Source organism: Pituophis catenifer, unplaced genomic scaffold (assembly GCF_029215685.1).
Source record: "Pituophis catenifer annectens isolate HBS135680 unplaced genomic scaffold, rPitCat1.0.hap2 SCAF_5, whole genome shotgun sequence".
NCBI classification, from domain to species: Eukaryota; Metazoa; Chordata; class Lepidosauria; order Squamata; family Colubridae; genus Pituophis; species Pituophis catenifer.
Window position 1 is genome coordinate 106,598,319 of NW_027256885.1, and position 22,786 is coordinate 106,621,104.

Below are 22,786 nucleotides of genomic sequence, written 5' to 3' on the forward strand. Positions count from 1 at the left end.
TAGAGTGTTCTAGAATATTTATTTATTTATTTATTTATTTATTTATTTATTTATTTATTTATTTATTTATTTATTTATTTATTTATTTATTTATTTATTTATTTAAATTTCTATACCGCCCTACTCCCGAAGGACTCAGGGCGGTGAACAGCCACAGGATAAAACACATAAATACAAAAATTTAAAATAGAATAAAAACGAATTAAATAATTTGGCTGAATTTAAAATACCCCATAATTTAAAAACAAATTAAAATTTACATTTAAAAAGGGGAGAAGATTTAGGCCAGGCCGGCTTGATGAAATAAAAAAGTCTTAAGCGTGCGACGGAAGATGCGCAGATCTGGAATCCTCCGTATCTCCGGGGGGAGCTCGTTCCAGATCGTAGGTGCCCCCACAGAGAAGGCTCTCCCCCTAGGGGCCGCCAGTCGACATTGTTTGGCCGACGGCACCCGAAGGAGCCCCTCTCTATGGGAGCGTACTGGTCGGTGGGAGGCTATTGGTGGTAGCAGGCGGTCCCGTAGATAACCAGGTCCTAAGCCATGGAGCGCTTTAAAGGTGATAACCAGAACCTTAAAGCGCACTAGGAAGACCACCGGGAGCCAGTGCAGCTCGCGCAGGAGAGGTGTTACATGGGAACTCCACGTCGTTCCCATAACCACCCGCGCGGCCGCACTCTGCGCCAGTTGGAGCCTCCGAGTGCACCTCAAGGGGAGCCCCATGTAGAGAGCGTTACAATAGTCCAGACGAGAGGTGACGAGGGCATGAGTGACTGTGTGTACAGAGTCCCGATCTAGAAAGGGACGCAACTGGCGGATCAGGCGAACCTGATGAAAAATCCTCCCGGTCACGGCCGTCAAGTGCTCTTCTAAAGACAGCCGTGAATCCAGGAGGACGCCCAAGTTGCGAGCCCTTTCCGTGGGGGCCAATGATTCGCCCCCAATAGTCAGCGATGGCACCAGCTGACTATATCGAGACGTCGGAAACCACAGCCACTCGGTCTTGGATGGGTTGAGCCTGAGCCTGTTTCTCCCCATCCAGATCCGTACGGCCTCCAGGCACTGGGACATCACTTCAAGGGCATCGTTGGGGTGGTCCGGGGTGGAGATGTACAGCTGGGTGTCGTCAGCATACTGATGGTACTTCACCCCGCAACCACGGATGATCTCGCCCAGCGGCTTTACATAAATGTTGAACAAAAGGGGCGAGAGGACCGATCCCTGCGGCACTCCACATATGAGGGGCCTCGGGGTCGACCTCTGCCCCCCTGTCAACACAGACTGCGACCGGTCGGAGAGAAAGGAGGAGAACCACTGTAGTACGGTGCCTCCCACCAACTCTTCCAACCGGTGCAGCATGATACCATGGTCGATGGTATCAAAAGCCGCTGAGAGATCTAACAGGACCAGGACAGAGGAGCAACCCCTGTCCCGAGCCCTCCAGAGATCATCAACCAACGCGACCAATGCCGTTTCCGTGCTGTACCCAGGCCTGAAACCCGACTGGAACGGATCCAGATACGACGTTTCATCCAGGTACTGGGGAAGCTGTCGCGCAACCACACTCTCAACAACCTTCGCCACAAAGCGAAGGTTGGAGACTGGACGATAATTAGCCAATACTGCCGGGTCCAGGGAGGGCTTCTTGAGGAGAGGCCTCACCACCGCCTCCTTCAAGGCGGCGGGGAAGGCACCCTCACCCAATGAAGCATTTATAATCCCCTGGAGCCAGCCTCGCGTCACCTCCCGGGAAGCCAGCACTAACCAGGAGGGACACGGGTCCAACAAACATGTGGTCGCGTTCAATCTACCCAGAATCCTGTCCACGTCATCTGGGGTTACAGGATCAAACTCATCCCAGATAATATGAAACATATACTTTGTGTTTATTATATATATAAATAGTAACCATATATATAGCACTATTTAGAATAAGAATAGACTTTCTTGATCAGTTAAGGGGTGCAGAAGAAGAACAAAGTAGCAAGGAGGAAATAGAGGCGACAAATTTAGAAGAGGAAGGAACCGCGGAGGAGAAGAAGACCGAAGAAGAAGCTAAGGAAAAAAAAACAAGACCAGTAAGAGCCGTAAGACTAAACAAGAACTAAGACCGGGCAAGGAAAACAGGAATGAATGATTTGAAATTAATTTCAGTAAATGTCAATGGATTAAACGATAGTAAAAAGAGGAAATTAACACTTACAAAATTAGCAAAACAAAATATGGATATAATCTGCTTACAGGAGGTCCACATAAAAAAGGATGAGGGTAATTGTTTGGAGTATAAAAAATATGGTAAACTATTTACCTCATTAGCAGAAAAAAGAAAGAGAGGGGTAGCAATCTATGTTAAAAAAGGAATTGAAGCAGAACTGAAATATAATGATACAAAGGGAAGAACCCTCATGGTTGAAGTCACGAGAGGAAACACTAAAATGTTACTAGTGGGCATTTATGCCCCAAATAAAAAACAAGGAGAGTATTTCCAAAAGCTTCGTGAACAATTAGGGAAAATGGAATATGATGAAATTTGCATGATAGGCGATTTCAATGGAATCATAGACCCAGACAACGATCACAAAAGTAATAAAATGAACAAAAATAAAAGGGCGACTTTACCAAAAGCTTTTTTCGATTTAGTGGAGGAAATGAACTTAATTGACATATGGCGAACCTTACACCCAAGTGAAAAACAGTATACATTCTATTCCAACCCGCAACAGTCATGGTCGAGAATAGATATGGTTTGGGTTACCAGGAAGCTGGGGTTAGAAATAGAGACGGCAGAAATTAGCCCAAACATTTGGGCAGACCACAACCCCTTGGAAATAAAATGGAGAAACATAAAGAGAAAGAAACAACAGAGATGGAGGTTCAATGCAAAACTACTATGTGACAAAGAGTGTGTAGAAAAATTGAAAGGAGAAATAAAGACTTTTTTTATAGAAAATGAGAACCAAGGGACATCCCGTGAAATAGTATGGGACACAATGAAGGCCTATCTAAGAGGGGTAATAATATCCTACACAGCATATAAAAATAAATTAAAAAGGAAATCCCGGGAAGATCTCATTAAACATCTAGATGAAGCAGAAAGGAAACTCCAGAAAACGCCTGGAGATACTGTAGCAAAAGAAAATTGGCTGGTGTGGAGACATAAATTAAACATCCTAGATCAAGAGGAGCTAGCCCAAAAAATAAAAAGAACAAAACAGTACTACTTTGAGAACGCCAATAAATCGGGCAGGTGGCTGGCCTATAAATTAAAAAAGGAAAATGAAAAAGGGACAATTCAGATACTAGAAGACGCTGAGGGAAATCTCTTAAATAAAGAAGAAGACAAATTAGAAAGAGCGAGAGAGTATTATGAATCCCTATACAAAGAAGAGGAGGCCTCGGAAGGAAAAATAGACCAATATTTGGCAAATGCGGAGCTCCCACAAATAACGGAGGAAGAGAAGGAGATGCTAAACGCTAAGATAACAATTGAAGAATTTAAAAAAGCCCTCTCCAAACTCAAAAATAACAAATCGCCAGGCCCGGATGGATTCCCAGGAGAAATATATAAAAAATTGGAAGAAATTCTACAATCCAAATTAATGGAAATTTTTAATGAGGTTTTGACGGGCTCAAAAATCCCTGATTCGTGGAGGGAAGCACATGTCACACTGCTGCCGAAAGAAGGTGCCGACCCAAAAAAAATCCAAAATTACAGACCGATTTCGCTTCTAAATACGGATTACAAACTATTCATGTGTATAATGGCAGAAAGAACCAAAAAAATATTAAACAACTGGATCCATAAAGATCAAAATGGATTTCTCCCGGGGCGACAAATTAGGGATAATTTGAGAATTGTGCTAGACACTCTAGAATATTATGAAGAACACCCAGAAAAGCAGTTGGCCTTAGTTTTCTTGGATGCCCAAAAGGCATTTGACAATCTAAATTGGAACTTTATGATCAAGCAAATTAAAATAATGGGATTCGGGCAAAACTTCGAAAAGATGATAAAGACTATCTACGACAATCAGAGGGCGAGCATTTTAGTAAATGGAGATAGGACAAGAACATTCCAAATTAAGAAGGGAGTAAGACAGGGCTGCCCCCTGTCACCGCTATTATTCATTCTGGCTCTAGAAGTTCTGCTACGAAAGATTAGAAATAACGAGGAAATCAAAGGCCTAAAAATTAGAAAAGAGATTTATAAAACGCAAGCCTTTGCGGACGACGTGGCGCTAATACTTGAAGACCCATTAATATCTGGACAAAAAGTATTAGAGGAATTGGGTAAATATGGAGAGGTGGCTGGCTTCAAATTGAACAAATCTAAAACCAAAATACTAACTAAGAATGTAACTGAGACGCAGAAGAAAGAGATAGAAGGAACTTTAGGCCTACAGGTTGTCCCAAAAATAAAATACTTAGGAATCTGGCTAACCAAAAGGTGTTCATCTTTAAAAGAAGATAATTATACTCCATTAATTAATAAATTAAAACAAGATTTGGATAGATGGAAAAAGATCAAATTGTCACTTATAGGCAAAATTGCAGCAATTAAGATGAACATTCTCCCCAAGATTCTATTTCTATATCAAAATTTACCAGTGATTTTAGAGAAAAATTTTTTTCTAGAATTAAATAAGAACATTAGGGAATTTGTTTGGGAGGGGAAAAAATCGAGGATCTCACTCAAAATCTTACAGGAAAAAAGGAATGTGGGAGGATTTGGACTCCCGAATTGGGAAATGTACTACAGAGCAGCAAAGTTGATATGGATAAGGGAATGGATCACTTTGGAGAACAAGAGAATCCTAATGTTAGAAGGCCATGACTTACAGAGAGGGTGGCATGCGTATCTATGGGACAAAGACAAGAAAAAGAAAACCTACTTTCACAGGCATAAAATCAGGGACTCCCTAATACAAACGTGGGCGGGGATTAGGCAGAGATATTACACAAAAGTCCCAAATTGGCTCTCCACGGTAGAGGCATTGATTTACCCCAACAGGTGGGGAATGGAGAAACTGTGCAGATACAAAGACATCGTCGACAGAGGGGGAAATCTTAAATCAAATGATGCCCTGAGAGACCAAGGTATAATCTTAGATTGGTGGACCTACCTGCAAATAAAATCAAGATACCAGAAAGATAAGGATGAGTATGGCTTAGAATTAGGATACAACGGACTAGACAAAATTTTGATGGGACCAGGGAAAAAAGCGTTGGCTAAGCTATATAATTACTTATTAGACGAAGACAGAGAGGAAGATACAATCAGAAACCAATTGAGAGCATGGGAGAGAAACATTGGGCACAGCTTAAATTTTAATGATTGGGAAGAGGCGTGGAATAAAAATTATAAATTAACTAGAGCAGCCACGTACAAGGAAAACCATTATAAAATGCTCCATAGGTGGCATTTAGCACCTGCAAGATTAGCAAAGATGTTCCCCAATGTGCACCCAAATTGTTGGAAATGTGGCCATGGTCAGGGCACCTTCTTTCATATGTGGTGGACATGCCCCAAAGCAAAAAGATACTGGAGTAAAATTCGGAGATGGTTGAAAGACATAATTAAAGAAGAAATTGATTTGAATCCAGAAATATTTCTCCTGGGAATGGCAAAGAAAGGACATGGAAAGGAAAAGGTCCACCTCCTAATACACATAACTACAGCTGCCAGACTGGCGTATGCCCAATACTGGAAAAAGAAAGACCTACCACCAGACGACCTTATAATTAGCAAAATTTTAGAGTGTGCAGAGATAAGTAAATTAACGCACGAGATAAATAATGATGAAAATTCAGATTATGATACTGTGTGGGGAAGATGGTACGAATGGATAAATGATAGAATCAAGGAAGGAGTAAAAGGTGTAGAAATCAATTAGAAATGCATAGTATAAATAACACCATATATTTTTTTCATGTATATATGTACAAACACTGCGAATCCGATGTCAAATAGAAATTGTTACTATATTTTATTTGTATAAAAAAAAATCAATAAAGTGTAAATAAAAAAAAAGAATAGACGTTTGATACTGATAAGATTTAATACATATATAATCAAGAATTTAATAGAGTATTTAATATAGGAATATAGAAATAGACACATGATTTGCTGAAATATTTGATTTTTCCCTACTCCCCATTTAAGTTTTTTTTCGATCCCTATATAACGATATTGTAAAGTGAACTCCGGAATATTGATTTGATCTGAAAGTTTAATAAGCATATTTAGTTTCTATAACTTACATAAACCATATAAATAACCTTATCAACAAGAAATTCTACTCCATAATATAGACTGTGTATGAAAATTTGGGACGCTCTTAAACAGAAAATTAGGATGACAACCACCGGCCCATCAGCAACAGTAAAAGCAGGTAAAAGAATAATTTCCAACCAACCATCGACCACTGCATCACCGATACAACAGAAAACGATAGACACAATGCTAGCCACAGAAAAAGAGAAAACTCCCCAAACTTTCAATATTCAAAATATACATTCAGTCCTGGTGATGATACAAGAAGGGATGAATAAAACACAGGAATCAATAGCTAATAATCACGAAGAAAGCAGGAAAATATGTGAACTTTTTGAAGTCAAATAAGCTTTGTCACAAATTGGTATTTTGAAGATGGGATCAAGCATAATAGAATGTTAACCGATCGACACACTGTAATTGTTTGAAATGATGATGGTTTTATGTTTGTTGTGGCCCGCCAGCGGCCTGCGCAGATTGTGGCGGATCCTGACGACGAGGAGGCTGGTGTGGTGTCGCGCCAGCAGCCTGTGCTCGAGTCAGACAGTGAGGAGGCTGAAGAAGATGTGGTGCCAGAGGCAGAGATTCAGCCAGGGCCTTCAGATCCTCCAGAGGCTCCTTCAAGTGAAGAGAGTGAAGTGGAGGAGCCTCTTCTCAATGCACGAGCATGCAGAGCTGCCAAAAGGCAGGAGTGGTTACTCAGGAGGAGGTCTCCTCGAGAGTAAGGCTTGGGGCTAATTGGCCACTCCCTTAGCCTATTTAAGTTTGCACACAGCTGGCAAACGTTGCAGGAAACAACGTGTGTTCGTCCGGTCGTTCGTTGAGCATTTGAGCAGTGCTGTGGAGTCGGAGTCGGAGTCGGAGTCGAGGAGTCGGAGTCGGAGGAAATTTTGGGTACCTGGAGTCGGAGTCGGAGTCGGCAAACAATGCACCGACTCCGACTCCGACTCCTACTAAATTTAGATTGGAATTTTAAAAAAAGCAAGTTTAAATGTCCCAATTCACAAAAAGTTATAATTAATGACTTCTCTACTGTAAGAATAAAGACCAATGCATGCAGTGCCTCACGTAACCGCAAAATGAACACGTTAAGTGACCGTGAAGAAGCATGCTTTTCATGTGCTTCACTATAAGGCACGCAACACACAATTAGGAGTGGCAATACTTATACTTTCCATAGTGTTGTGTTCTGCTGTTACAGGGAACGCAGCGCCCATGGGTAACCTAGCCTCTCACTGATAAGGGATTAAGTAAATATGTTTTTTGCAGGACTAGAGACACTTGCATAAGTGAAGGGAATGGAGGGTCAATAGTTCAAGACTGAAGCTGTAAACCATTGGAAAAACTGCTGTCATTCAGCTAAGGCTATAAAAACTTGTAACTCTGATTGTTAGCTTAAACTTTAAACATGACTAAACACTGTTTAAATTTATGAACCGGCCAAATACTCTGTTCAAAGAAAATACATTGTATGTTTGTATGTGTGTTTCTAATTATTGTTATTTATTCATATTTGTTCTCTTTTATTCTTTAAAGTTTAACAATTCATTCTTTATCTTAATATCTTTATATTTGTTTGGGGTTGGCTTTCTTCCCTTTCATCTTTTTTATTGTACAGCAATCTTTCTCCTCAAACCTACCACCTCTCTCTTTTCTTTCCTTCTTACTTTCTCTTCCTCACCCTCTTCTTCTCCTCCCTACTTCCTCTTCCTTTCTCCTTCTCCTCCTCTCTTCCTCCCTCTCTTACCCTCACTCCTACTCTAATTTCCCTTCCCTTCCTTCATCCCTCTCTATTGCTGTATCCTTTTATGTATATGGACTACTCAGAGGGCTGAAAAAGTTATTTCTGACTGGTCCTCTCCCTTTTGACCAGTCCTCGAACTTACGACTGTCCTCACATTTTACGTTTTTGCCCTATCTTGTCACCATGGTGAAGAGAAGCAGTTGTGAAATGAGTGACATGGTTGTTAAAAATGCTGCACGGGCATAAATGTGAGGATGGTCATAAGTGTGAGGACCAGTCAAAAGTGCGAGGACCTGTCAGAAATGACTTTTTTCAGCCCTCTATACACATAGCCATGGCCACCCGGTCACATGACCAGCTAGCCACACCCACCCAGTCACATAACCTCCAAGCCATGCCCACAAAATAAGCCACGCCCACAGAACCGGTAGTAAAAAAATTTAGAACCCACCCCTGGTTGGGGGTCACCACAACATGAGGAACTGTATTAAAGGGTCGCGGCATTAGGAAGGTTGAGAACCACTGGCTTAGAAGAACTTGGTGGAACAGCTTCTTGGATTCAACTGTAAGTGTTTATATTGTATAGGACAAATCATGTCTAGGTTTAGTGCTGGGATATATAGCTTATTTGTTTGTATAAAGCCATGTACGTACAACTTACAAGACTGTGTATGTTGATATTAAAAATCTAATTATATGCCAGTTAGTATAACATATTTTATATTTTAGGGAAAGAGGCATCCTAAACAATGGCAAAAAGACTGCTAACAACAAACACAACAAAGTCTACTGTTTATGAGCACTTTGCATTATCAAGTGATGGAAAACATTACGTGTGCCAATGTATTAGAAAAGATGATGATGGTGAAAAACAATGTGATGCAAAAATTAGCAGTTTCAGTGGGCCTGATAAAAATGCACCTACAAGAGCATCAAATTTGAAAAGACACTTACAGCGTTTTCATCCCAAAGTGTTAGAAGCCGTGAATGAGAAAGATAGCAATGAAAACATTGCATCTACTTCTGTGACAAAAAACGTTCAGAAATCTACTGGAGAACAATCACAAATAAGAAAATTCTTTATATCTGACAAAGTTACCATAAGGATGACACCAGAAAAATTCAAACACCACATTATTGAAATGGTAGTAAAGAATAGTGTACCACTATCCTTCTTTTCACAGACAGCCTTTTTAGGCCTAAATGGAGAAATGGCAAAAAAACTTGGTGTTTCTCTGGAAAGAGAAAGTATAAGGAAACTTATAATTGAGGAGGCCAAATGTAAAAAGGAAGAACTACAGAAAGTTATGAAAGGACGTTTTGTCTTCCTTAAAATGGATGCATGCACACGTCACAGAGTCAATTATTTCGCTATTAATGTTAGATTTGTGGATGAAAATAACAAAACAATAACACGGACCCTCGGAGTAAAGGACACTCAGGCACATCACACCAGTGATTACCTTCAGAAGTTAGTGGAGGGTGTTCTAGAAGATTTTGAAATTAAAAAGGAACAGATTTTATGTGTTGTGACAGATAACGCTTCTAACATGTTGAGCACAATTGAGAAGATGAAGGCAGATGAAGAAGGTATCAAACAGATATTAGACTTAGAGGAAGACAGCTCTGCAAGTATTAGAGAAAGTTTAGAAACTGAAGAGAATGCTGACATTTTTTTAGACAACTTTGTTGAAGAAGCATTGAAGCTTGCTACTATTCATCATATGCGATGTGCTGTTCATACACTGCAACTTGCCATAAGAGATGGATTAAAAGATCGCCATGCAGCTACATTAATTGGCAAATTACGGCAAGTAACTGTTGCAGCCAGGGCCCCAAAAACAGATGCAATTTTGAAAAGACGTGCAGGAAAAGGAGCCATTTTGGATCAAACAACTCGCTGGGGAAGCACTTATTTAATGGTGAAGCGTTTGCTTGAACTTAAAGACTTCATAGAAGAAATGGACAATGAAAATCTTGCATTAACTGCAAGCCAGTGGACACAAACAAAAGAGCTGGAGAACCTTCTTTCTCACCCCTTCACTGTCACCAAGAGGTTGCAATGTGATGATCTAACCCCGGGTAAATTCCTCTTGGAATGGAAGAGCCTGTTATATCGCCTGAACAAAAATGGAGGGTTAATAGCTGAGGGCATTGCATCTTCAATGATGAAAAGAGAGAGTCTTTTGCTGGAAAATGAAATCTTGTTAGCGGCTATTTATGTCGACCCAATGAGCCGACTTTTATTGAACAGTAAACAGATTGCTACTGGGAAAAAGGCCCTCTATGATGTAGCAGTTCGCATGAAGGGATTACGACCTGAAATACCTCCACAGGAGGATGGAGTTCTTTTAAGCAATAGTGGTAACTCAGAATCATCTTCTTCAAACGAAGAATTAGACTTTGATTCCTTCTTAGACAAAATGGAAGTTGCTAAAGGAAAGCGACGTCGCATAAGCGTTACAGAACCAGTAAATGTCCAAATAAAAAAATTCCAACAGGAGTTTTATAAAGCACTAAAAGAAGTTGAAAAGTATGATCGCTCATCAAAACTTACTGTTGAAGAAGCCATCCTTGTTTATCCAGAGATCGTTAGTGATGTGGCCAGAATAGTTACTGCAATGCCACCCACCCAAGTCAGTGTCGAAAGATTATTTTCAGCCCTAAAAATAATAAAGTCTGACTTAAGAGCCTCTATGAAAGAGGATCTGGCAGAGGCAATTCTCTTCCTTAGAACTCTACATTGAATTGATTTGCATTTGCTAAGCCTATAACTACATTTCAAGATTAATATAAACCATTTCTAGGTTTTACAGATTTTGTTTTTGGTTCATATAGATAAGCTTTGTTTTTGTTCTAAAACAACCAAATAATGTGGTTTGTATTTTTGAACTGGTAAAGTTCCTGTTCCTGATGTTTATGCCTGCTGCTACTATCCAGCAACTTGATTAATTAAATTAATAAAAAAAAATTAATAAAACTTTGTTGTTTTCATTGTGTTTGTCTTTTGCTTAAACTGTTCAATACAGTAGACTGTTGGCTTCCCAGCCAGTAGTCCTGTGGTAATGACATGTATGTTGCCTTTCTTTCCTTCAAGGAATGTATAAAATACATTCGCATATTAATACAGAGGAGTCGGAGTCGGGGAGTTGGAGTCGGAGTCGGAGTCGGAAGTACAAAAAACTGAGGAGTCGGAGTCGGAGTCGGAGTCGGAACATTTATCTCCCGACTCCACAGCTCTGCATTTGAGAGTGAATTTTCCTTGCAAACCTGGTTTCTGGGCTAATTGCCAACTCTTCTAAGCCTTTATCTAATCTTTGGAATTTCTGGCAAGCTGTTAAGGACATTTTTAGTAATAGCCTGCATTTGAAAAAGACTGTGTTTGTAGTAAACGGAGTTGTTCGGAGTTTTGTGTGTGCTACATTTCTTGGGTTCCATAGCTGGGGCAGAACAATGTTTTGTTTTTGTTTTAAAATAATTTTTGTTTCAAAAAAAAAAAAAAAAAACAAGAACGAAATGAATAGGCTCAACATTGATATACTAGGCATCCATGACGTTCATTGGACTGGCTGTAGCTTCTTTAACTCTGATGGTCATATCGTATACTACTCTAGCAATTATACCATCAGAAGAAGAGGAGTGGGTTTCATACTGCATAAAAATGTGGACAGAACCATAGAAAGTTTTCAAACAGAATATTTCAAACAAAATATTATTGGAGATTTCAATGCAAAAGTGGGAGAAATGGAAGAAAAGGGGATCACAGGCAAGTTTGGCCTTGGTGAACGTAAAGAGGCAGGAGAATAAGATTCAGCTATGCCATGAACAACAGCTAATGAACACGTGGTTTGAACAACCCAAGTTGTGACTACACTTGGACTTCACCAAATGGAGAACACTGAAACCAAATTGACTACATATTATGTCAAAAGAAGTGGAAAAATTCCATCCTTGCCATGAAAACGTTCCTTAGTGCAGATTGTGGGTCAGACCATGAACTGTTAGCTGCCAAGGTAAAGTTCAGGTGCTGCAGTGTCAAACAACCACCCATGATTCATAAATTTGACATTGAGAAGATTCCCCCAGCATATGCAATTGAAGTTAAGAACAGATTTGAACTGATCGACATCACAGAAATTAAAAATTCTCCAAAGCATAAAAAAAGCAGTGAGTTAATTGGCAAGGAGACAGACTACAGATCCGAAAAAGAGACGGAATTTTAACGGGAGGACACTAGTTTAAAAATAAAGAGAAGACCGAACTGGAATTTATAACAACTTGAAAAGCAATTTAAACTATTGGAATATATTTTGGAACACTGGATGTAATTTTGTAAAGAAAAGTGAATTATTTGAACTACTTGATAAACAGCTGTTAAACTTTATAAACATGATCAAGACATTATATTATAAGCAAACAGCAAAAGTAACAGTCAATAGGGACTATACGGAGAATTTTAATATAAAAAAAGGCACAAGACAGGGATGTCCACTCTCCCCATTACTATTTATATTAACATTAACATCGCCTCTCCTGTTCAACATCTATATGAAGCCGCTTGGGAAGATCATCCGTGGTTTTGGGGTGCGGTATCATCAGTACGCTGATGATACCCAGCTTTTTATATCCACCCCAAACCAGCCCAGTGATGCCCTTGACATGATGTCCCACTGCCTGAAAGCGGTACGGACCTGGATGGGGAGGAACAGGCTCTGACTCAACCCCGCCAAGACCGAGTGGCTGTGGGTACCGGCATCTTGGTCCAATTGAGATATTCCATCGTTGACCATCGGGGGTGAGGTGTTACCCCCTGTGGAAAGGGCTCGCAACTTGGGTGTCCTCCTGGATTCACGGTTGTCTCTGGAAGATCATGTAATGACCGTGACCAGGGGGGCATTTGCCCAGGTCTGCCTTGTGCGCCAGTTGCGCCCTTACTTGGACCAAGATGCCCTACGCACCGTTACTCATGCGCTGGTCACCTCCCGTCTTGACTACTGCAACGCTCTCTACCTAGGGCTGCCCTTGAAAACCACTCGAAGGCTTCAGCTGGTGCAGAATGCGGCCGCACGGGTTGTGATGGGAGCGTCCCGACACTCCCATGTTACACCCCTCCTGCGCGACTTGTATTGGTTACCGGTTGCCCTTCGGGTGAGGTTCAAGGTGCTGGTTATTACCTACAAAGCCCTTCATGGCCTAGGCCCAGGATATTTGTCGGACCCCCTGCAGCCAGCGACAATTCCCAATCACCCGGTGCATTCCCACAGACAGGGCCTCCTCAGGGTGCCATCGGCCAGACAGTATCGGCTGGCGACCCCCAGGGGGAGAGCTTTCTCTGTGGGCGCACCCACCCTCTGGAACCAACTTCCTTTGGAGCTCCGGATGGCCCCTGACCTTCGCTCGTTCCACCGCAATTTGAAGACCTGGTTGTTCTGCAGCCTGGACTGATGGGGGGTTTCTTAATGAATTTTAAATTGTTTTAAATTGGAATTTTAATTTTATATTGTCTTTTAATGAGGAACTGTGCATTTTTACCGTTGTGAGCCGCCCTGAGTCCTTGGAGATAGGGCGGCATATAAATTGCATTATAAATAAATAAATAAATTTCAGGAAAAAACTGTTCTTGTGTCTAGCTGTTCTGGGACAGCACTAGCCTTTCAAAGGTTTGCATAACTACAGATGTTAGAGCAACTGGTCTGTAGTCATTCAGTTCCTTGATGGTGGGCTTCTTTGGCACTGGGATGATAGTAGAGCGTTTGAAGCAAGAAGGAACATAGCACATCTCTAGCGATTTATTGAAGATTCAGGTGAAGATGGGGGCCAATTGGTCAGCACAGACTTTTAAGCAAGAAGGAGTTATCTTGTCTGGGCCTGGAGCTTTTCCTGCTTTTGTCTGTGAAATAGGTCTTGCACTTCCTTTTCTGTGATCACTAGGGGTTGTGAACCCAATGGGATGGGGTCAGTTGTAGGAGGTTTGGCTGTTGTTGGTGTGCCTGAGATGGGGGTTGTGGAGATAGGTGGCTGTAGTTTCCTTTCAAACCTGCAGTAAAATACGTTCAGGTCATCTGCCAGTTGTTGATTTCCTTCAGCCTGGGAAGGAGGTTTGCCGTAACCGGTGATATTTTTAAGAGTTTTCCACATGTTTGCTGGTTCGTTTGTTGAGAACTGATTCTTTAGCTTTTCAGAGTAGCTTCTTTTTGCTGCTCTGATCTCCCTTGTTAATACGTTTCTGGCCTGATTGTACAGCATTTTATCACCTTTTCTGTAGGCTTCTTCTTTGGAACGACGTAGCTGCTTAAGTTTAGCTGTGAACCAAGGTTTATTGTTACTGTATATTCGCATGTTCCTGGTCGGTACACATAGGTCTTCACAGAAGCTGACATATGATGTTACAGTATCTGTGACTTCATCTAAGTCTGCAGAGGTATTTTCGAAAACATTCCAATCAGTGCAGTCAAGGCAGGCCTGTAGCTTTAACTTTGCCTCCTCAGTCCAGGTCCTCATTGATTTAATGTTAGACAAGATCCAGAAATAAAAGGTATGGAAATAAAAAAGGAAAAATACAAACAACAAGCATTTGCAAATGATCTAGTATTCATTTTAGAAGAACCAATGGAATCTGGCCCTAAATTAATGGGAAAAATAGAAGAATATGGAGAAGTTGTGGGACTGAAAATAAATAAAGATAAAACAAAAATATTAGTCAAAAATCTTCCGGAAAAACAGATAGGGGAATTGACAAAAAAAACCTAGACCTTCAGATAGTTAAGAAAGTAAAATACTTGGGAATATATTTAACAGCAAGATGTGTAACAATTAAAGAAGATAATTATATAAGACTACTTCAACAAATTAAAGCAGATTTGGAGAAATGGAAAAATCTGCAATTATCAATGGTAGGAAGGATCGCAACTATAAAAATGAATATCTTACCAAAGCTACTTTCTTTATTCCAAACGATCCCTATAAAAATAGGGAAAAAAATTCTTTGATGAGCTGAATACAGTAATTTTGAAATTTGGCAAGGGAAAAAAGCAAGAATAAGTCTGAAAATGTTACAAGAATCAAAAAACAATGGGGGGTTTGGATTACCAGATGGGGAGCTCTACTATCAAGCTTCCGTTTTAACATGGGTGAGAGAATGGATAACTCTCGGACAGAGAAGACTACTGTTGCTGGAAGGACATGATCTCCAATTAGAATGGCATGCTTTCTTATGGTATGACAAAAATAAAACTCATAAATACTTTCAAAGACATTACATAAGAAATGCTCTATTTTTAGTATGGGAAAAGGTGAAAACAAAAATTTATATAAAATTACCAGTTTGGCTCTCAACTATGGAAGCATTTACACATCCAAATGTAGTGAATTTGGAAAAAATCTTAACATATAAAGACATTTTGAATGCAGAAGGGAAACTTAAAACTAAACAAGAGTTACAAAATCAAGGTGTGGACCTATCATGGTGGCCACATATGCAAATACAATCACGATATGAGAAAGATGTTAAGGCATATATGGCTTTTACAAAGTGCAAACAACATTTGATCAAATAATGTTAGGAACGGATGAAAAATTAATAAAGAAACTATATAACTGCCTATTAAGCTTAAAAATGGAAAACGAACAGGTAAGAGAGACAATGATAGCATGGGCAAAAAAATTTGGATATACCATAAAATTAGATAGCAAAAACTCTGGGAAAGAAACTATAAGTTGACAATGGCAACTGCCTATAAGGAAAACCTATATAAAATGTTTTATAGGTGGCACTTACCACCAGCAAGATTAGCAAAGGTGTTTAAAAACATGTCTGCCAAATGTTGGAAATGTAATCAGACACCAGGCACGTACTATCACATGTGGTGGACATATGTGAAAGCAAAGAAATATTGGATAAAAATACATACATGGTTAGAAAAAATGTTAAAGCTGCATATAGATTATAAGCCAGAAATATTTTTGTTAGGTATAGTACCAGAAAAATATAATAAGGGGAATTTGTATTTAATATTGCATGTTTTGATGGCAGCAAGAATTGTATTTGCACAGTATTGGAAGAATGAGGAAACAAGGAGAGAAGATGTAATTAAAAAAATATTACCGTGTTTCCCCAAAAATAAGACCCTGTTTTATATTTTTTTTTAACCCTGAAATAAGCGCTTGGCCTTATTGCCATACACTCAAAAGCCCAATTGGGCTTATTATCAGGGGATGTCTTATTTTAGGGGAAACAGGGTAGATTGCGCAGAAATGGATAGACTGACATTAAAGGTAAAAAAAAAAGGAAGATACAGACTACTTCCAAATATGGGATTTGTTTTATAAATGGTTGGATAACAGAGGTAGAAATTAGGAACTGGAAAAACATTATTATGTAATTGATCCAGACAATACACTGTTCACAAAGCACTTATATATGTTAAATGAAAATGTACAAATAAACTATTTAAAAAAAGGAATTGAACAATTCATAGGGTGCTGAAAACTAATCCAACTTAATATTTGTTTTTGCTTAACTAATTGCTGTATTCTTATTTACTTTCATTTTAATTATGTAATGATTTGTATTGTCAGTATATGTTCACAGTTGTGAATTGCCACAAATTTTAAGATTTGGCAACATAGAAATTTAATAAATAAATATTCAGCAATAATGATCTTCCATTGATGTTTTCTTTTAAAAAAACATCTCAGAAGCAATGCTTTTTATTTGATTATAATATTTTCATAGATCACTGGCTTTAAGGCATAAGGTGTGTCTACATCTGTGATACCTATACTGGTCCCCTTTTCTAGACCAAGCCATATATACTGGAGCTCATTCTGCCACTTTCCTATGGCCAGAAGGCCCTTGTTCTGCAGATTAAAGGAAAAGATTTCCAACAAAACATTCTGCTAGTTCAGGGATCCTACAAAGTATGAAAGTCACACCATACTCAATTCTAATATCCACATGAATTTTTAAAGCAGATACCTTATGGTTCAGTGTTTGGGGATCTGTATATTTTAAGAATAGGTATTTTTCTGTATAGTTCAAAAAAGGTTGTTGCCTGTGAATGTTCAAGTCAAATAAAAGAGTGAGCAACCATTTATGAACGGAAAGCACTATAGGAGAAGGACAGGAAATGGCTAGCTCATTTTAGATCCTGCCCCCCTTCCCAGCTTAATAAATGTTACCATCATGTTTAGCTTCTGCTGCTCCTCCTGCTGATAGGAACTCATTGATATGATTACATTTGATAGTGTGATAATGTAAGGAAATAGTGATTAATCAGAAGCTCCCTAGCAAATGGAGGGTAGCTTGTTTGGGTCCTCTACCTTTCCTTCACTTTATACATAGAAGGGAAATAGGGAACACTATAAAATAAAAACCTCATTACCAACAGATTCAAGGAACTGTGATTTATCCTTGCCAAAGTTAGTTAACAAATGGAGCTCTCAAAAGAAGGTTTGAGAGGAAAAGGTGTTGTCGTGACTCACTTTCAAACACCAATATATATCCGCCCTTGACTGAGTTGAAAAAGTTCAATTCAATTTATTATTACGGTCTTAGACCAGAACAAAATAAAAGCACTCAGTATATATACACTTAAAAATTCTAGTATAAAATAATATATAACAACTAAAATCTATACTAAAATCCAGTGTCAATTATACATGGTCTTGACTATACGATAGTTGCAATCCCTAAATTGTGTGGCCCATTGTAGGTTCAACGCTAAAAGGGAAATGACTAAGCAGTGCAAAGGGTTAGCCACAATTGTTATATAACATCGCTATCGTATTTGCGATGAATCTCCAGTGCTGCTGAGCAGAATCTGACCACCTGCGCTGTAGTTATGGACTGTTCATCCTTAAGCAGCCACTGAAGATAGGTAGTGTCGGAACAGCCAGGATACCAAGCAGTTATTGGCAGAATATGTTTTTTCCTAATCTCCGTATAAAAGGAACATCTAAGGAGCATGTGACCCACAGTCTCCACCTCTCCTGAGCCGCAGGGACAGAGTATTTCCGTGAATGGTATCCTTTTATACTTGCCATACAGGACTGCAGATGGAAGTGCATGGCACAGTGCAAGTGCAAATGCTTTCCGGTGGTTTGCTGATTCCAACTGACTTAAGATAGCTGGCAGGAGCAACAACACATCTAATGGCATCTGGAGCCAGAAACAGCGGAGCTTTCCCTAAGTCCACCTGCCTCTCGATGTCCTCCACCCTTTGTTGCAAAGTTTGTCTTGCTAGATCATAGTCCATCTTGAGTATTAAAGCTGGAGAGAAGCCTAATTTGGCAAGGTTGGACTCGACAGCCTTGCTCCATGATGAAGAGAATTTGTCTTGGAGGATTAATGGAGCAAGACCTTGCGGAAAGAAGTTAAGCTTTAGCCAGAAATTTAAGGACACTATACAGATTCTTGTTTCGACTTTTATAAATCCTGTCTCCAGGCGCAGAAGTGCATTTGAGACACAACGTGGCATCTGGAGAATTGATCTAATGAATTTGGATTGAACTATTTCTAATGATGTAAAACATGAAGCTGATGGTCCGAGCAAGGTCCCATAAAGGAGCTGTGCTAGCAACTTGGCCACAAAAAGCTTAATAGCAGCAGGGACATAGTATCCTCCCTTTGTGTGGAAAAATTTAAGAATGGTGCTCACTGATCTTTGGGCCAAAGCAGCTGCATATTCTCCATGTGCTTTTCTTGAACCATTGGCCTGAATGACCACCCCCAGGTATTTGAAGGTGGTTACCTGCTCTATTTTGTGGCCATTTAGATATCATGAGTAAAGTTTTGGCCTTTTTGCAAAGGCCATGATCTTTGTTTTCTCATAATTTATGTCCAGTTTACTGTAATTACAGTACTGGAGAAGGGCTTGCAAGGCTCTTTTAAGGCCTACTGGTGTCCTGGAGAGGATCACAGTGTCATCTGCATAGAGTAGGAGGGCGATGCTTCAGTCACCTATTTTGGGGGGGGGGGTTTGGTTTGTTTAGCCATTTTACCATGTCATTTATGTAAAAGTTGAAAAGCGGGGAGGCCAAAATGCACCCCTATTTAACCCCCTTTTGAATTTTAACTGACTTTGAGAGGGACCCTTGCATATTACACCTCACCTTGAGGGATGTTTTAATATGTAGGGCACGTAATAGATGAAGACGCCTGTGGTCAATTGAGGCAGCTTCTAGCTTCTCCCATAGCTTAGTCCTGGTAACTGTATCAAAAGCTGCCTTGAGATCTATAAAACTGGCGTATAATGATACAGGTCTATTTGAGATGCATTTTTCAATCAGGTGATGAAGAACTAAGCACTGATCGGTGGTGCCTCTCCCCTCTCTAAACCCGGCTTGCTCTTCAGCGATCAAATTCTCAAAATCCAGCCACTCCCTTAGTTTATCTTGGAGGTGTTTGGCGTAAAGTTTGCTGATTATGTTTAGCAGACTTATTGGTCTATAATTGGCAGGGTCATCTCCAGGGGTGAAATCCAGTAGGTTCTGACAGGTTCTGGAGAACTGGTAGCGGAAATTTTGAGCAGTTCGGAGAACCGGCAAATACCACCTCTGGCTGGTCCCAGCGTGGGGTGGGAATGGAGATTTTGCAATATCCTTCCCCCAGGAGTGGGGAGGGAATGGGGATTTTGCAGTATCCTTCCCCTGCCAGGCCCACCAAGCCAAACCACACCCACCAAGCCACGCCCACAGAACCGGTAGTAAAAAAATTTGGATTTCACCACTGGTCATCTCTCTTTCCCTTTTTAAAAATTGGGACAACAATTGCCAGGCCCCAATCTTCTGGGACATAGTCAGTGGAGCCAATATAAGTGAATAGCGCTGCCAGAACTGGTATCCACCACTCCAAATTGTTCTTCAGTAATTCAGCAGTAATGGAGTCAACTCCTGGGGCCTTCCGAGTCCTGAGTTGGCCAATGAGCGATTTGATTTCGGACTCTGAAACCAGGGGCCATTCAGGTAAGTCCTTCATTGTATACCTTATACTCCCGCTGGACGGGTCTTCGTACATTCTCCGAAAGTGAAGTTCCCAGGTTGTAGGAGGTATGTGGGAGGTATATGTAGGAGGTATTTCAGCAAGCCGGGCTGGGTTTTATGGGTAAGGGGTTTTAAATTGGGGAAGCCAAAGATAAATTTAATTTCGTTTTAAGTATTTTAATGTTTGTATTGTGTGTTTTTAATTTTGGCTGTTCACCGCCCCGAGTCCTTCGGGAGAGGGGGCGGTATAAAAATGTAATAAAGAAAGAAAGAAAGAAAGAAAGAAAGAAAGAAAGAAAGAAAGAAAGAAAGAAAGAAAGAAAGAAAGAAAGAAAGAAAGAGGACGTCTAATGGGGTATGAATTCTGTCAGAATGACTAGCTATTAGATGCCAGAATAGAGAAGAGTTCTTCTGCTTTGCTGCCACAATAAGCTGTTCCCAGGAGGACCTTGTGTCTTGTCTCTTCTTTTTTTTTTTTTAATTTGATTTATATGCCGCCCTTCTCCGGAGACTCAGGGCGGCTTACAATGTGTTAAGCAATAGCCTTCATTCTTTTGTATATTTTATACAAAGTCAGCTTATTGCCCCCACAAACTGGGTCCTCATTTCACCTACCTTAGAAAGGATGGAAGGCTGAGTCAACCTTGAGCCTTGGAGAGATTCGAACCAGCAGAAATTGCAGGCAGCTGTGTTAATAACAGGGTGCACTAAACCCCTGTACTATCAAGGCTCTTAAGAGCAATCAGTTGTTTTTTGCAATATTTGCAATATTGTTTTTTGAGAGTAATAAGATGTTTAAGACTTGTTTTATTACCATTCCCAGTCTTGCTTTTGTACATCTTATAAGCCAAGTTGAGAGCTTTCTTGGCTTCTACACAATCCTTGTCAAACCATGGTTTGGAGGTGATACAGGGCCTCTTAGCTGAAAAGTTCCAGTCATGTACTAGTATTGGTTGTAGCTTATGAACTATGTTTTTATATAGTTCTAGTAAAACTTGGGAAGGGTTGGCTGTAATAAAGGCTGAGCAAAGCTTTTGAAGATTGTCCTCTGATAGAGCTCTCCTCACCTTCTGGTCAAGTTGTTGGGACCATTTGACCCTACATCTTGTTGGGCCTGCTGGAGAAATTGCAGGAACAAATTGGTCCGCAAATATATCCGCCCTGAGTTGAAAAAGTTTAAGAACAGCCCTCTTTTCCAGGTCAGATTTAGTGATGATCCTATTTTCTTTCCACATACCCAATTTCTATGAATAGTGCAGGGCAAGAACAAGCTGGCTTCCTATGGACCAGTGCTATCGCAAGCAGCAGTAGCTGTAGTAAATATCATTCATTACTATTAATGGGGAGACTGGGGGGGAATGGCTCAGAGGTTAACGACGCTGAGCTTGTCAGCTAGAAAGTCGACAGCCCAGGTTCGAGATATGAGTGCCGTGCAACGGGGTGAGCTTCTGTTACTTGCCCCAGCTCCTGCCATCTAGCAGTTTGAAAGCATGCAAACATGAGTAGATAAATAGGCACCAGTCCAGTGGGAAGGTAACAGTGTTCCACGCGCCTCGGTTTATAGTCAACGCTGGCTCCCTCGGCTAAGAAATGGAGATGACTACCGCCCCCTATAGTAGGAAGGGGAAACCTTTACCGTTACCTTTATTAATGAGACTATCCATTAAATATTACTGAGAATATGGTTAAAACTCATTCTTCTTAAGTTCACTTGTAATAATGTTAATTTCATACAAATTTTATTCTTTTATAAGGTCTACTACCTGGCCTTTGAGGGATTCAGAAGACATGTTCATTCTTCTCTACAAACACCTTGATAGCAGCAAGCCATTAAAGCTTATATTGCTCTGAATTACTATCCATGTTTGGTGATACCTACAATATTATTCAAGCTCATCATCGATATTCAATGCGCCATGGTGGTTAGAATGCAGTATTGCAGGCTAATTCTGCCCACAGCCAGGTGTTCGATCCTGATTGACTCAGCCTTCCATCATTCTGAGGTCAGTAAAATGAGGACTCAGATTGCTGGGGGCAATATTCTGACATTTGTAAACTGCTCAGAGTGCTGTAAATCACTATGGAGCGGTATATAAGTCTAAGTGCTATTGCTATATTCACTGGATTCGTACCTAGAAAATAGAGTAGCACCTAAAAATGTGGGTTGGACATAACTCATCCTCAGAATAATGAATTATATGGGCAGTGTCAAATACATTAAGTTCTTTTAAAAGTTTTTTTTCCAAAACATGTGTTTTACAATATGCACATTCTCGAGGGAAAAAGTGACCAGCATGTAATAATTATAACATTCTGGATCCAAAAGAAGATTAATCCCATCAAAATTCACAAATTATAAGATAACTCATAAATGTACCAACTGCTTGCACTTTCCACAATGCATAAATAATAACACCATCAGGCTTTGAGTTTCATTTAGCAATATGTATAAACTGGAAAGCTGCGCTTGGTTTCTTGTAACAAGTAATTTCCCAGGTCACAGGTGCTAAAAGAATAATGGAGAGAACCATCCACCATCCAGTGGTGAAATGTAAAATTTGTTACTACCGGTTCTGTGGGCGTGGCTTGGTGGTGGTGGGTAATGTGACTGGGTGGGCGTGGCCAACTTTTTTTTTTTAACTTTTAAAACCATTTTTTCTACAACCTCTTTGGCCGAAGAGGTTGTAGAAAAAATGCTTTTAAAAGCCTTTGACGATCCCAGCTGAGCCGTACGATCATCAGAGGCTTTTTTTTTTACTTTTAAAAGCATTTTTTTGGCCGAAGAGGT

At 40.1% G+C, this 22,786-nt stretch overlaps 1 protein-coding gene across 1 annotated transcript in view; it reads right to left on the minus strand.

Annotated features, from left to right (window-relative positions):
* The window catches only part of RBM33 (RNA binding motif protein 33), a 324,419-nt gene that overhangs the window by 124,953 nt on the left and 176,680 nt on the right, over positions 1–22,786 (minus strand). Inside the window, exon 11 of the mRNA XM_070944365.1 lies at positions 14,947–14,976. Within this exon, the coding sequence (XP_070800466.1) occupies positions 14,947–14,976 (30 nt within the window). The remainder of the gene's footprint in view (positions 1–14,946; positions 14,977–22,786) is intronic.